General features: G+C 33.3%; 1 protein-coding gene across 2 annotated transcripts in view; it reads right to left on the bottom strand.

The window, feature by feature from the left end:
* Nucleotides 1-16,520, bottom strand: part of LOC114325783 (unconventional myosin-VIIa) — a 278,092-nt gene that overhangs the window by 41,099 nt on the left and 220,473 nt on the right. For both annotated transcript variants that reach the window (XM_028273912.2, XM_028273911.2), the window contains 3 exons: nucleotides 10,872-11,231; nucleotides 5,150-5,379; nucleotides 2,018-2,204 (listed from right to left, as the gene is read on the bottom strand). In XM_028273912.2, coding sequence (XP_028129713.1) covers nucleotides 2,018-2,204; nucleotides 5,150-5,379; nucleotides 10,872-11,231 — 777 coding nt within the window. The remainder of the gene's footprint in view (nucleotides 1-2,017; nucleotides 2,205-5,149; nucleotides 5,380-10,871; nucleotides 11,232-16,520) is intronic.

Raw genomic sequence — 16,520 nt, forward strand, 5'->3', positions numbered from 1 at the left:
AACGACTATTGTATCTACTTTGATTACTCTGATTACTTCGTACCAATCGTATCAGAGCAAGTAACGACTATTGTATCTACTTTGATTACTTTGATTACTCTTGATTACTTCGTAAGAAACGTATTAGAGCGGGTAACGACTATTGTATCTACTTTGATTACTTCGTACCAATCGTATCAGAGCGAGTAACGACTATTGTATCTACAAACCAGTACACTTGATTACTTTCTACCAATCGTATCCCAGCGAGTAATAATAATAATATCGTATGGCATTTTTGCCGGGGAGATCCTTTCGGACAGTTCCGGCGCCATTTACATCTTTAACCCTGTTTCAAGTAACTAGTGCCGATGTACACTAGCCCAGGGGGACCGACGGCTTAACGTGCTCTCCGAGGCACGGTGAGACGGCTCGTGTCATTATTGGAAATGAAAATGGTTTATCTTTGGCAGGGCTCGAACCCACGTGCACTGGCGTATGAGGCCAGCGATTATGCCGTTACTCCACGGCCGTTCAATCCCAGCGAGTAAAAACAGATCAGTGAAGGTCGTTGTTATATCGGAATACCTATAAAAAATACCTGCCTACTGAGAACTACGATTATCGATATGATTACCGGTACTCAAATACAAAAGTAATCAAAGTAACGAATACTGTAAATGATTACTTTATATAAAAGTAACGATTTGTAACGAATACTCGAAAGTAACTATAATCAACATCACTACTCGCGGCGAAACGTCCGCGGTGAAACGTCCAACGTCCTAGACCCAAGCATTATAGAGGACTAGGCTTTGAGCTAGAAATAAAGCTGGAGATGATATGCTTGAATTAGCAACAGCATTAGATAATATGCCGACCGTTAACACATTCCTTCAAAAGAGAGAAACTCAACTTCAAAAGTGAGCAAAATTACTTCCAAACAGATTATAAGATGACAAAAAAAGAAGATACAGTAGAACCCCGCAAATCCGAACCCCGCTAATCCGAACGTTCGGCAAATCCGAACCAACAGAAAGTGAAAATTCACGACAAAAACTTAAAAACATGTTTATTATACAGAGTAAAACCAGAAAATTCAACAATGTAAGATTAATAGGACTTTGATATTTAAAATTTCTTTAAAATGAATACGTACTTTATACCTACGTACTGATTATAAAGGTTAAATATAAACTTACGTCGGTCCTCTTGCAGCCAACTTAATTTTAAAAATATTGTCCACACTCTTGCGAGAACGTTTTGAAACTCAAAATCAACGACAACGAAAGCTTTGAATTATTAGTTAGGCTAACTTTCGGATAATCCGAACTTTTCGGAATCCGAACAGGCTCTCTCACCAATTAGTTCAGATTTGCGGGGTTCTACTGTATAAGTAAATATAAGGACTACAAAAGCCAACAACACAAGGTGCTTGTGCTGGATATCGAAGTAAAAAAAGCGAAACTAAATCAAAATATCGGAAATGACCACAAAAATCAAGTGGTCGATATTAAAAGATGACAAAAAAGGACTATTCAGGGCAAGAATGGTGGAAAAAATGTTTAGAAAATAAGCTTTTGAAACTAGTTTCTTGTGACATTTTTATGTTATCTACTTTTTAAAATACGTTTATTTTGACGTTTTCGAGATTTCAAAAACGTGATAGCAAGTAATTGGTCATTAAAAAAGTAACCATAGTAAACCCAGGAACAAAACTCATGATATTATCCAAACATGGTAAGAATTTATGAAATTGTAATTGTTTATATGTATATGATTTTAAAACATAAATGATACCTATATCCTAGATATGTTAGTGATTTATTAATAGTGATAAAAATATCAATAACATATCAGTAATATTTTTGTATTAAGAAGTAAAAAAACAACGAATTGTTTCATTTATGTTTGAGAACGATTTCCGAAGTGGAAATCGAATCTATAAATAAACATATTTTCAATCATATTTTCACTTTGGTTATTTCGCATTAAAAATAGTAGATAACTTGGCCATTAAGAATGGAAAAGTGCTTACCTTAACAACACTATGTACAGCTTGAGCATACATTAAATTAACTTCTACAGGATCTTGACTAAGTTCACGACTAGATTTGAAGAGCCTTCTCTTAAAAATAAATCTATTTTCTCCTCCACTTACGGTTTGACCGCTTCGTCTTCCTAACGTCGATAAACCACTTGGTGGTACCAACTTATTTTGATTGCTAGATGAAAGATAACATAATAATGAATTGAAAACCTATCATTTTAAACAAAGCAAGATAATTTGTTAGGATAAAAGTGTTGGTTGGAAATTGATAAAAAATAGTAGAAAAGAAAATAGGAAAGTCTCAGATACAGAATACATTATTAACAATACTATACAGTAATTTAGATCTGAAACTTTCCTTATTACAACCATTCACTGTTACATCCTAAATCTCTGCCTTACTATACTCTACAATATGCAATCACATTCCGTTTTCATTCGTCTAGGAAAAGATACGAGAAAAGGTTCTTAGGACTCACATTCTGTGTAAAGATAGAAGTGAATTAAAAGACAATTTATGTTTAATTTCGATTCAGAGGCAAGGCATAATCTACAGACAGCGCTGTTTCTGTTATAAACTTCATCAGTGCAGATGCTTGCCCGCCTCTGAATCAAAACGAAACGAAATTGCCATTTTAAGGTGAATTTCAAAAATCCACTATGAGAACGTTGCCGCGATATACAGGGTGAGTCACCACAAACGAGACGGAAGATTACAGCGAAATGGTGAAAGATTTGAAAAAAAATTTTAATTAGTGGTTTGTAAGTTGATAAAATCTACATTTTCAAATTATTTAGAAATATACAGGGTGTCCCAATAAATAGCGGCGTATCAAAGTTATATTTTTTCTTATGGAACACCCTATATTTATTGCATTTTTTAATTGTCCGCTAAAAATAAGGTATAGTTTCATAAGGCTTCCCTATACCTATGTACAGAGTGTTCTGAGTTATGGTGATTTTTCTTAAAATGTAAAGTTTTAAAAGAAGGCTTATTCTCAAGTTATTTAAGAAATTATAAAAAAAATACTTTTACATCTAAATATTTGGATATTGGTTGAATGTATTTCATGATTAATTGTTACACATTTATTTAAAGGGTGTTCAAAATTTACAGTTTTATTATTGGATTATTTAATGTGTCATATGATTCTTATTTTAAATGGAACACCATGTATATTAATAAATAGTTATACTTAACAAATCTACCTCTTTAGAATGGTATATAGATGTCCTATACCTAGGTGTCATAGGTTTTGCGTAATTTACAATTATTAAAATTCTTAATCTGTAAATCGATTTTAAAACAAAAGATGTAGTTAATTAATGGCATTGTATGACTATGTCATTTTGTGACAGTACGGTCTGTTAATTATTTTATAATTAATGTATTCCATGATTGATTATTACACATTTATTTACAGGGTGCTCAAAATTTACAGTTTCATTATTGGATTATTTAATGTGTCATATGATGCTTATTTTAAATAAAACACCATGTATGTTAGAAAATTATTATACTAAACACAGGTTTCTCTTTAGAATGATATAGGGATGTTCCATAACTAGGAGTCATAGTTTTTGCGTAATTTACAATTTTCTTAAACGGTAAATTGATTTTAAAAATAATATTTATCCACTCTCGATTTTTAAACTGTACGAAATAAATGTTTGTTTACTGTATCATAATGAAATGAAAATTATGTCTGTTAACTAGACCATTATTATGAAAAGGAGGTAGATTGGTCTGTATACAATACATTTAAAAAAAAATCAGGATCTGCTCCAAAGTCTAAAGTCCATAAACGATAAGTTAAATATTTATCATAATCCTGTTCGGTCTAATATTGGTGTAGTTGAGTTTTATACGGATAATAGTGGTTTCTCTTAAGTATTCTAACAGTCGTTTGACTGATTTACCCGAAATTTTTTCTTTACTAGTATTTGGGTTTTCCGTAACAGAAAGCAGGACATCAAGTTCCTTGACGTTTAACTGGTTTATGTTTATTTAACTTTCCGAAATTTCTCAAAAACGTCCTTTTTTGGGTGTCTTCTATCAGGATACCTACTTTTGAGCGTAAACTTTAGAAAGTAAGATACAATTTTCCAAACACTCCATAATGCAAAGTACCATGTCTACTCTTTCGTAGATAACGTGTTTATTCATTTTTAGGAACAATTAAATTTGAATAATGGATGTTTATATTTTTGATAATTACCAGACCGTACTGTCATAAAATGACGATGTCATACAATGAGATACATCTTTTGTTTTAAAATCGATTTACAGATTAAAAATTTAAATAATTGTAAATTGCGCAAAAACTATTAGACCTAGGTATAGAACATCCATATACCATTCGAAAGAGGTGACTTCGTTTAATATAATTAATAATTAGTATACATGGTGTTCTATTTAAAATAAGCATCATATGACACATTGAATAATCCAATAATGAAACTGTAAATGTTGAACACCTTGTAAATAAATGTGTAATAATCAATCATGGAATACATTCAACCAATATCCAAATATTTAGATGTAAAAGTATTTTTTTTTATAATTTCTTAAATAACTTGAGAATAAGCCTTCTTTTAAAACTTTACATTTTAAGAAAAGTCAACATAACTCGGAACACTCTGTACATAGATATAGGGAAGCCTTATGAAACTATACCTTATTTTTTGCGGACAATTAAAAAATGCAATAAATTACAGGGTATTCCATAAGAAAAAATATAACTTTTATACGCCGCCATTTATTGGGACACCCTGTATATTTCAAAATAATTTTAAAATGTAGATTTTAACAACCTACAAACCACTAATTAAATTTTTTTTTCAAATCTCTTACCATTTCGCTATAATCTTCCGTCGCGTTAGTGGTGACTCACCCTGTATATTAAAGAAAATAGGAAAGTCTCAGATACAGAATACATTATTCAAAATAATGTACACTAATTTAAATCTGAAACTTTCCTTATTAGAACCATTCTCTGTTACATCCTAAATCTCTGCCTTCCACAATTTACAAGGCATAGAGACGACGAATATAGAAAACGGAAAGGATTCTACAATATGCAATCACAACTTTAATTCATTTAAAAAAATAGTACTTACAGTTCCCATTGGGCAATAATGTCATATAAATAATGATGAGCTCTAACATGTTCTTCTCCATCTGGTCGACTTTGGTAAATAGCCCAACCTTCCAAATTTCTTAAACCTAATCTTTCTGCTAATTTTTTGGCTGCATCTCCAGCTGTATCTGTCGGATGGACATCTATTGCTTTAGTGCGACCATCCAGGAAGAAGAATCTGCATACTATTGTACCAAGCCTCTTCATGGCCTTGGAAATAATAAAAAATAGTGTAATATAAAAAGAACGGTACTCATTTTATATAATTTTACTACAGTAAAAATAGATCTTTACAACAATTTCGTATCGTTGTAAAATGCGAGCACATACACTTAAACACAAAATAAACATAAACACATGCATATCAACATCTTTTCAGAATTGTTTACTTAATAAATATGTTTACTACAATCTGTCGTCTTCCCATAGGCGTAACCAGGATGATCCTAAGGGGGGGATTACAACTACTGGAAAGGGGGGGTTACAACTACTGGAAGGTCTCTGAGGGGTATGGTGTTAAGCGTATAGAGCTCAAAGTCCATCCCAATGGGGGGGGGGGGTTATAACCCCAAAACCCCTCCCTGGTTACGCCTATGGTCTTCCATTCTTGCAACATATCCCGCTCATCTCCATTTTTGTCTTGTAATACGTTCGATGATATCTTCCACTCCGGTTCGTCTACGAACTTCTTTGTTTCTTACTCTATTTCTTAAGAATATTCCGAGCATGTGGATTGTAGATGATCCTATATTAATTTGGTTTGGTGGCTGATATGACACCATAATAGTACGGTATAACTAGACCCAAACCCAGACATCCAAAGTGAAAGTTATCCTCGAACACCAAATTATTCTATATGGTTCAGAAAAAAGTCACTTCATTTTGAGCGTCGGGTTTGGGGGGGAGAGGGGGAGAAATCGGTAAATTCGTAGTTTTTTACGTTTTTTGTAAATATTTTTAAAACTATACGATTTAGCATGATAAACCTTCTATACAAAAATGTTCTACATTAAATTTGAAATAAAAAAGGCCCTATGCATAATCCTTCTAAAATGAACGGTTTCAAAGTTACTGAGGTAGTATAGTATAATTGGTCCAAAAAAAGGCCTAACCTAAAAATCCAAAGTAAAAGTTTTCCTCCAACACCAAATTGTTTTATATGGTCCACATATTGTTCAGTAAAAAGTTACACCATTTTGAGCGTCCGGTGTGGGGGGGGGGGAGATGGGGGAGAAATCGGTAAATTAGTAGTTTTTTTACGTTTTCGCCAATATTTCTAAAACTATGCTTTAGCGTAAACAATGTTCTATACAAAAATGTTCTACATAAAATTTAAACCAAAAGAGGTCTTACACATAATTCTTATAAAATCAACAGTTCCATAGTTACGGAGGGTGAAAAGTGGAGGTCTTCAATACTTTTTATATTTTTTGGGCAATTCCCTACTGATTTTCTTTAACAGGATTGTGTTTTATACATTAAATTTGCTATTTCAGTGGCCGATGGTATGTTAGTGATAAGCCCTTGAAGAAACGTCAACCTCACCACCCAAAATTATCATCAATTGTCCAAAAAATATAAAAAGTATCGAAAACCTCCACTTTTCACCCTCCGTAACTCTGGAACCGTTGATTTTATAACAATAATTATATATAGGACCTTTTTTGTTTTAAATTTTATGTAGAACATTTTTGTGTAGAACATTGTTTACGCTAAAGTATAGTTTTAGAAATATTAACGAAAAACGTAAAAAAAACTACTAAAATACCGACTTCTCCGCATCTCCCCCCAAACCGGACGATCAAAATGGTGTAACTTTTTACTGAAACAGATGTGGACCATACAGAACAATTTGGTGTAGAAGGAAAACTTTAAATTTTGGATGTCTGGGTTAGGCCTCCGTATACTACCTCCGTAACTTTGGAACCGTTCATTTTAGAAGGATTATGCATAGGACTTTTTTTTATTTCAAATTTAATGTAGAACATTTTTGTATATTTTGTATAGAGGGTTATTCATGCTAAGCCGCACAGTTTTAGAAATATTGACGAAAAACGTAAAAAACTACGAATTTACCGATTTCTCCCACTCCCCCCCCCCCCCAAACCGGACGCTCAAAATGGTGTGACTTTTTTCTGAACATTATGTGGACCATATAGAACAATTTGGTGTAGGAGGATAACTTTCACTTTGGATGTCTGGGTTATGCCATCTTTTGGATAAATTCTATCATACTATAAGTACTAATTTACGGTAAGCATTAGATCAGGAGATGTAGATATATTTATCATTTAGCAACACTGCTTTTTACAGCAGTGTTTGCAATGTTTGCAACACACTTTGAGGCCACGTCTACAGTTGAGTCCACGATTCTTTACCCGTGCGCCATTTATACCTGGCGAGATAAAATACATACTTTTTATCTAGCATCATTCTCTTCCACACATGAAACTAATGACAAACCAGTTACCGCCTGTTATTAAGTAAAAACACATGATCATTTTATGAACGCTCTAGACTCAGTACATTGAAATGAGATAGGTACAAAAAAAAAAGACGCTTGGGGATGTTTTCAGATTTTAAGTACAATTTGTGACGCTTCTGGTTTGTTTACATTTGTGACTGCCAGTCTGTTGAATTTTTTGCTATTTTTTTTTTTGTCGAATTTTTGCATGTTGTTTTTATAGTACACAAACAGATGTTTTCACAACTAATTTTATATTGGAGTTCGAAATTTTATGGTAAGTGTATTTTATTTTGCCATTAATTTTTACAACCTACAAAGCTTATCTCATTCACACAGTTAAGGAATGGTTGTGTTTAATTTTCTACCAAAATTATGTTATTTAATTTTTTTATAAATTATTTATTTATTTATTTATTTATCACTAATGATATTAATAGAATTTATTAAGCTACTCCAAATGTAGCTGTAATTCTGCACCAAAATTTTAAAGCAAAACTTTCATAGTCTGTTCGCTAAACTCAGACACAGCTGGCTAGTGATTTTAGTAAGTAAAAGTTTTGCAAATCTGGTAAAATTGTCAAAAAAATAATTACTAAATAGTTAATAATTACTAAATATTTAGTAATTTTGCCAATTTTGGCAAAATTGCTCAAAAACAAAAAAATTACCTACTAAAATCACTAGCCAGTTGTGTCTGAGTTTAGCGAACCGACTATATTCTATTTATTTGATAACGTCAAATTTTAAAATATAACCCGTGATTAAACACAAAATAAGTGTGTATTAACACACTTAGCAAAACTACCCTTAATGGTTATACTGTAAAATACCCTAATCACCTGCAAATATATACCGATGTTTCAAAACAAAGTGATGGTGTGGGCTGTGCCTTTTATATACCATCACTAGATGTTAAAAAAAAGTTTAAACTTAATTCCAATACATCAATATTTTCAGCAGAAACCATAGCTATCATAAAAGCATGCGAATACGCCGAAAACAAAAATCTCAAACAAATAAACATATTATCCGACTCATTATCAGTTTTAAAAAGTTTCTCTAGTCAATTAGACGAAAATTCTGTTAACGTAAATCCCTACATCAAAGAATTAAAAATACTATTATCTAATCTAACTACTATGCAGTGTAATATAGGATTCACGTGGATAAAAACTCATATTTGATCAGTTGGCAAAAGACAGCATTTTCAGTGGCGAGGAAACATTGAATGATGTTGGACTTCAAGAATGTATAATCATCATCATCAGTGGCGTTACAGCTCTTTATGAGCCAAAGCCTTCTTCAGAACAATCCTCCATTCGCCCCTGTCTCTGGCAACTCTTCTCCATGCTCTAATTCCAATAGATTTCAAATCATTTTCTAGGTTGCCTTGGTACCTAAGTCTCGGTCTTCCTCTTGCTCGTTGTTCTATCGGCCCTCTTCGGTCAAAAACTTTTCTGACTATGGCATCTTCCTCTCGCCTGATTACATGACCTATCCATCTAAGGCTTGCTACCTTAATGAATTGTACAACGTCAGGTTCTCCAAAGTTTCTATACAACTCGAAGTTGTAACGCCTGCGCCACAAACCTTGTTCTTTTATGCCACCATATATTCGTCTTAGAATTTTTCGCTCAAAACGTTTGAGCAGTTCTTGGTCATTCTGAGTAAGTGACCAATTTTCTGAGCCATATGTTAGTACTGGTCTTATTAGTGTTTTGTAGACAGTCAATTTAACTTTTCTAGGTATTTTTAAAGCCATCTGTCTTCTTAAGCCATAGTAGCACTTATTGGCGAGCACTATTCTTCTTTTAATTTCTTCACTGACATTGTTATCTTTAGTTAGCAGCGAGCCTAAGTATATGAAGGTGTCGACCATAGTGTCAAGAATGTATAACCATAAGTAAAACCAGACTACATGATAACTGGAAACTTCAATGGAATCAGTACTGTATAAATTGTCCGACAAGGTATACTCTTTTACATCCGAAAATCCCGACAGTTCATTGGCATAAAAATTTAGATTTTTCAACACACGATGTTGTTACGATCTCTCGACTAAAAGTTGGCCATGCCTGTTATCCCGCACATCTATATAAAATCAATGTAATACAGTCGGATTTGTGCGAAAATTTCAATACAATAAGTGACTTGGATCATATATTTTTTGCATGTGACAAATATGTGACAAAAAGAAATCTATTGAATATGCAGCTATTACAAGAAAACGTTTATCCCCCATATAATCTGATGAACTTACTAGCTTTGAATAAACCGTCAATCTTTAGGATTCTTCTAGATTATGTTAAATCGTGTAAATTGAAACTTTAGATCATAAAATTAGTCGTGTAAATAAATAATACCCCGTATCCCTACTTAGTCTGTGGTTAGTCACCCTGAACAACATGGGTGCGAAAAGTTTTTTTTTCCCTTCCCTACCCTTGATTCTATCAAATTTCAAGAGCGTTAAAGATGAGGTTGATTAACTGCTTAATATTCCCAATACTGTCTTATGGATGTGAATCTTGGACCCTGAGAAATTCGGAAAGAAGAAAGATAGACGCCACTGAAATGTTCTGTTGGAGACGAATGCTACGAATTCCTTGGACCGACCATAGAACAAATAATTCGATTTTAAGAGAGCTAAAAGTTAGCCAACGGCTCTCCAGTAAAGTCCATCTCCAACAATTAAAATACTTTGGACATGTTATGAGAGCCAACACAGAAAACATGGAAAGACTCATTATACAAGGAAAGGTGGAAGGCCGAAGATCACGAAGAAGATCCCCAACAAGATGGATCGATCAGATTACATGAATATGCAAAAGACCTATGCATGAGTTAAAAGAAATGACCAGAGACAGAGATCTTTGGAGACGGACAATACACGACATCACGTCGACCACTACACTCCGTCCGGGGGGTCAGGATTGAAGAGAGAGAGAGACCCTTGATTGTTCGATTGGATTTGATTTTAAGAAGTGTTGCTGGCTAAATGGGCGCAGTTCCCAAAGGCCAAAAAAGAAGAAGAAAAAACCCATGATTGGAGCTGTAGCCACTTTCTGTCACTTGCTGTTGCGTTTAGTAAATTTCCGACTTATTTCGTATGCTTTAAATGATGACGCACGGGTAAAGAACCCTGGACTCAACTGTACCTTAGGTTATGGACAATAATTAGATTGATGAAATTTATAAATAGACAATTTGCTAGTGTTGGGGATTTATATGTACTTACAGCTACTTCTACTGATGATGGAGGGTGCTCCCGAACGGAAACTTTGTTGTTATTGCAATTGTCCAAGCACCATTGAACGTATTGGCTGATTTTTCCGGGATGTACGATATTCTTTTTCAGGAAAGATACAAAATATCTATATAATAATTTGGATGGCTGAAAGGAAACCACACACAGACACAACAACAACCATACTCTTTCAGTTCCCTCTGTGCTTGGGTTATTTGTGGCTTGACGCATGCATTGAACAAGTACTTCGTCTCTTAGTTCTTCTCGTTCTAATGCATATCCGACGATTGACTGAATAACTTGAAGTTCGCGTTCGCCATTCAGTTCCCCTCTTATATATTTGTTTAAATCCTAAAAATATAAAAGAATATAAATATTTATATACATGGTGATTGATTAGTGGGATAAAACTCCGTGGATCCGTTATAGTAATAGATAGCGATAAAAGTTAATAACAAAAATTGTAACCAACTTTGAGCTTCAAATTACAAAATTAGTTAGAATGTTACAGGGTTTTCTATAACATAGTGGCAGACCAAACTTATGTTTTTTTAAATGGAACACCTTTTATATTCAAAATCCTGTTAACTTTTCCATCACAAAAATATAAAGGTTTGTTATGTTGTACAGGGTATTTAGAAAGTTATAACCAATTTTATATGAAAATCGTAACAAGTTCATCTCCCTGTATAATTAAAAATAAGCACAACGGCAATCGTTTATTAAAACCATATTTTTTTATTTATTGTCGAAATTTTCATTAATGATTGATATTGCTAATTTTCTTTATATTGAATACAGGGTGAGTCAAAACGCAAGTACATTATTTTCTCAGTAATTTTAAATAGAACACCCTTTATTTTATCACTATCGAAAAGTACCATTACCGTGATTTAATTTGTATACAACATTCCCTATGTCGAAATTCATTAGTTTATACAAATAGAATACAAAATGTATTTTGAAGTGGTAATTTACAAATGCTTCGTAGTGTAAGTAACTCATTCAATGACCGTTTTTAGGCATGCATAAATGTGTTAAGACAGTGGTTCTCAACCTGGGGGCGTGGGAGAATTTCAGGGGAGGCGTGAGGGTACAAAGAAAAAAAAATTAAAATTAAAAAATATATATTTTGGTAAAAAACAAAATATTTTGTATTTCGTATTTTTATTTTGTTTAGAAATAATTCTTTATTTAAACGTGATTAAAATCGTTTTACTCAAATACACAACCTGAGTTAAACACGACAGTCTTGTATATGGCAACATCGTAGGAGCGCAAAGTATATTTACCAACACTGTATTGCAAGCACTCCTAGCTCCAGTTCAGTGACTCCGTCTCACGCGTCAGTCTCAGTGGACAGCGTCTGTGTGCTGTTTGTAGCAATCAGTGTAATCGTTATTTAATAACAGAGTGATTGTTTGTGACTTATTTAATAGTGTTGTGTAACAGCTTTGAAAATGGCTAAGTCACTTCCAAAAAAAATATTGTATTCAGACGATTCTATCAAGTGTGGTTTTACCTTTATGGAGAAAAACGGCAGTCATTTACCTCAGTGTGTCAACTGCCATGCTGTTCTTAGTAATGATGCAATGCGCCCCGGACGTTTGGAACGGCATCTAATTACAAACCATTCTTCTTTGAAAGATAAAGGCCCAGAATTTTTTATTGCCAAAAAAGCAGCCTAAAAGGTCTGAAACGTATTGACTCTACTGCAAATTTTCGTGTTGAAAATGAGAAAGCTGTGGAAGCATCATACAAAATAGCACTTTTGATAGTTAAAGACAAGAAACCACATACTATTGGCGAGTCACTAATTAAACCTTGTTTACTTACTGCTTGTAGTACCGTACTTAGTGAAGACAGTTGTAAGAAAGTAGAAAAAATTTCTCTCTCAAACGACACCGTAAAACGTAGAATTGATGACATGGCTCTGAATTTGAAAAATCAACTACTGCAAAAATTAAAAGGTTCACAGTTTTTTTCTTTGCAGTGTGACGAAACAACTGATATTTCAAAGCATGCACAGTTATTGTTTTACTGTCGATTTATTGACAGAAAACGGTTCCTGGAGGAAATACTGTTTTCAACATCTCTTGAAACAACAACTAAAGCCATTGACATATTTTCTGCTCTTGAAGATTTTTAGTAATCAATGAACTTCCATGGGAGAAAGTAATTGGCATATGTACTGATCGGGCCCAAGCCATGACAGGATGTCGATCTGGATTTATGGAATTGGTAAAAAATAAGAACCCTAGGATAATTGGTTCTCACTGCATTATTCACAGACAAGCTTTAGCTAGTCAGACTTTACCTGAACCTCTCAACGTCACATTAAACTTAGCAATTAAAATAGTTAAGCACATCAAATCCAGCGCATTAAACACTAGGCTCTTTCAGGCACTATGTCAAGAACTGAATAGTGATCAGGAAACCCTCCTGTTTCACACAGAAGTCCGGTGGTTATCCAAAGGAAATATGCTTGCAAGATTATTCAATTTAAAGTCAGAAGTTGAAATTTTGTTAATAACTTCAAAACAAGAAGATCTTCACAGAAAATTTACAGATGATAAAAATATCTTTTACTTGGCTTATTTGTCTGACTTTTTTGAGACACTTAATGTCCTGAATCTGAAGCTTCAAGGCCGTAAAAACCTCTTAAACACTTATGATGCAATTAAGGGGTTTATAGAAAAAATATCGCTTTGGCAACGCCGCCTTCACAGTTCCAAGCCAAACTTTTCCTCTTTTCCTAAACTGAACGACTTCCTCGATGATATTCAAACCCTTCCACTACATCTAGTTTCGGATTTTAAAGACGTCATATCACGGCATTTGGAAGAACTGAAAAATCAAATTCGAAAGTACTTTCCAGATGTTAGCTCGGAAAACTGGGAATTTAAGTTGACAAGAGATCCTTTTCATATCGAAGTTGACATTCTTCCAATTAACCTTCAAGAGCAGACCTAAAATGTGATTCACAAGCAAAAGCAGATTTTGCAAACATGGACTTGGAAGAATTTTGGTTAACCTACTTTCCTGTTTACCCAGAAGTGGCTTTAGTATCTGCGAAGTTATTAGTCCAGTTTTCATCCACATATCTTTGCGAATCTGGTTTTTCTGCATTGGCGTATATAAAATCAAAATACCGTTCAAGGCTGGACGTTGAAAGTGACTTGAGGTGTGCTCTGACACAGTTTCAACCGAATATCGAAAAACTTGTCAAGAACAGACAATGCCAACCCTCTCATTGAAAGTGCAAAAACACTCATATAAGACTTTCAACTTTATATGCGTGTTTGATTTTTTGATTATTATTTTTCTCAAATAAATAAACAATGTTAAGTTTAATGAGACATCAAATAAACTTTCGTATTTAAATATATCTGGATTTTTATTTTGCATCCCAGCTTTTGCTAACGTAGAGTTAGCATTGTCAGGTTCACAATTTCACTGTTCTAACTTGAACCAACCAATTATTGACTGGAGGGGAGGCGTGAGCTATCTTCAGTGTTCAAAGGGGGACCAGTGCTAAAAGGTTAAGAACCGCTGTGTTAGGTCATTTGTAACAACTTATATAATTAAATATTTAAAATATTTTATTAAAAGTAGCTTTTAATTTTTTCAAACATGTTGTATTTTGTGTTCATGTTTTTTTTGTAAAATTTTTTTTATGATAAATTATTTTTCGTTCTTTATTTATTACATTGTTACATTTACATACAAAAGTAGTTTTTAATTGTTTTCACAAAATGTTGTATTTTGTGTTTGTGTTTCCCTTGTATAATTAATTGAAGTATGTTTTATATCTCATTACGCATATCATGCTCCAGGTATAGCAGCTTTCGTGTCTTGATGGTTTCCAATATTTCCATTCTTTTGTTGACTCTTCTCATGACTTCGTTGTTTGTTACATGCTCGGTCCATGATATCTTCAGGATTCTTCCATACACCCACAGTTCAAATGCTTCCAACTTTTTAGTAGTCGAAGCGTTAAGTGTCCATGCTTCTATCCCGTAAAGCAGAGTCGAGAAAATATAACACCTTGTCAGCCTAACTCTCAAGTCTAATTTCAGTTGTCTTACACAAAGTACCTTTCTCATTTTATTGAAGTTTGCTCTTGCTTTCTCTATTCGAACTTTGATTTCTTTGGAGTAATCGTTTGTGTGATTAATTATTGTGCCAAGATAGTTGTAGTTTTCAACTTGTTCTAAAGTTTTACATTTAATTGTCAAGCTTTCATTATTATTTTGGGTTTTGATATCCTCATAAATATGATATTACAGTATAACAATAGGAATATTAAGGTAAGAAGCAAATTATTGACAAACGTCACAAGTCATCATCATCACTGGCTCGATAACCCTTTCTGGGTGTTGGCCTGTTCCAGGATTCTTCTCCATTCTGATCTGTTTCGTGCTTTTTTTTTCTCCAGTTTTTTATTTTTAAGGTTATTATATCATTTTCTGTTTGTTCTAAATATCTCAGCTTCGGTCTTCCTCTTGTTCTTTTTCCTACTGGCATCTGTTTGAATATTTTGTTTGGTATTTCGCCTTCTTCCATTCTTTCTACATGTCCCATCCAACGCAGCCGTCCTATTTTAATGAATGTTATGATATCCAGATCCTGGTATATTTTGTATAGTTTAAAGTTGTACCTTCTTCGCCAAATTCCGTTTTCTTTTGTGCCCTTATACGTCTGCGTCTATTTTGTCTGCGTAACTTGGAACCATATGGGAAACTTTTTTAATATCAATTTTACGAAAAAAAGTCATTCTTTATAAAGTGCTCTGCATAGTCTGAAACCTAAGATGCAATCATCAGATATCAAATTTTGTCAACAGTATACGAGGTATGTCAAAAAATATGAATTTCGCTCAAGAGCAAACTACCTGTATATTTCAAAATATCAAAAAATTTTATTATGAAAAGTTATTTGTAATTAAAAGCCATATTCAAATATGCAATAACAGCCTTCTACTTGAAAAAAAAAATTCTGAAATTTTCCTAAATTACCGATTCCGAACATCATTTTTATTTATTAGACATGTAATAACTCTTTTATTAATAATTTTAGGAAAAAAAGTTATTCTTCATAAAAATCTGTGCATGGTCTAAACCTCAAGATGCAACCATCAGTTATCCAAGTTTGTTAATTTTATACGAGGTGTGTCAAATAATATGAATTTAGAAAGAATTTCTAAATTCATGTTTGAAAAACAAAAAAACAAAAGATGTAAATCTTTGAAACACACTCAGTGATCAAAAGATCTAAGTTATTGGTTTACCGACCAAACGTACCTAAATCAAACAAATGAAATAGAGAATGTGGAAAAATCCCCTTACGAACAATTCACACATCCACCATTTCAGGTTGGGAAAAATTTCTTGAATAGAATCAAAGATCCAAACACCTGTTCTTAGAAATGTGTTTCAACCTCTCATCTTTATTGATAAGCCCAGAGAGGTTGAAGAGGGCGAAACACATTTCTAAGAACAGGTGTTTGGATCTTTGATTCTATTCAAGAAATTTTTCCCAACCTGAAATGGTGGATGTGTGAATTGTTCGTAAGGGGATTTTTCCACATTCTCTATTTGATTTGTTTGATTCTAAATTCATATTTCCCATATGGTTCCA

Source organism: Diabrotica virgifera, chromosome 4 (genome assembly GCF_917563875.1).
Source record: "Diabrotica virgifera virgifera chromosome 4, PGI_DIABVI_V3a".
Lineage (NCBI taxonomy): Eukaryota > Metazoa > Arthropoda > Insecta > Coleoptera > Chrysomelidae > Diabrotica > Diabrotica virgifera.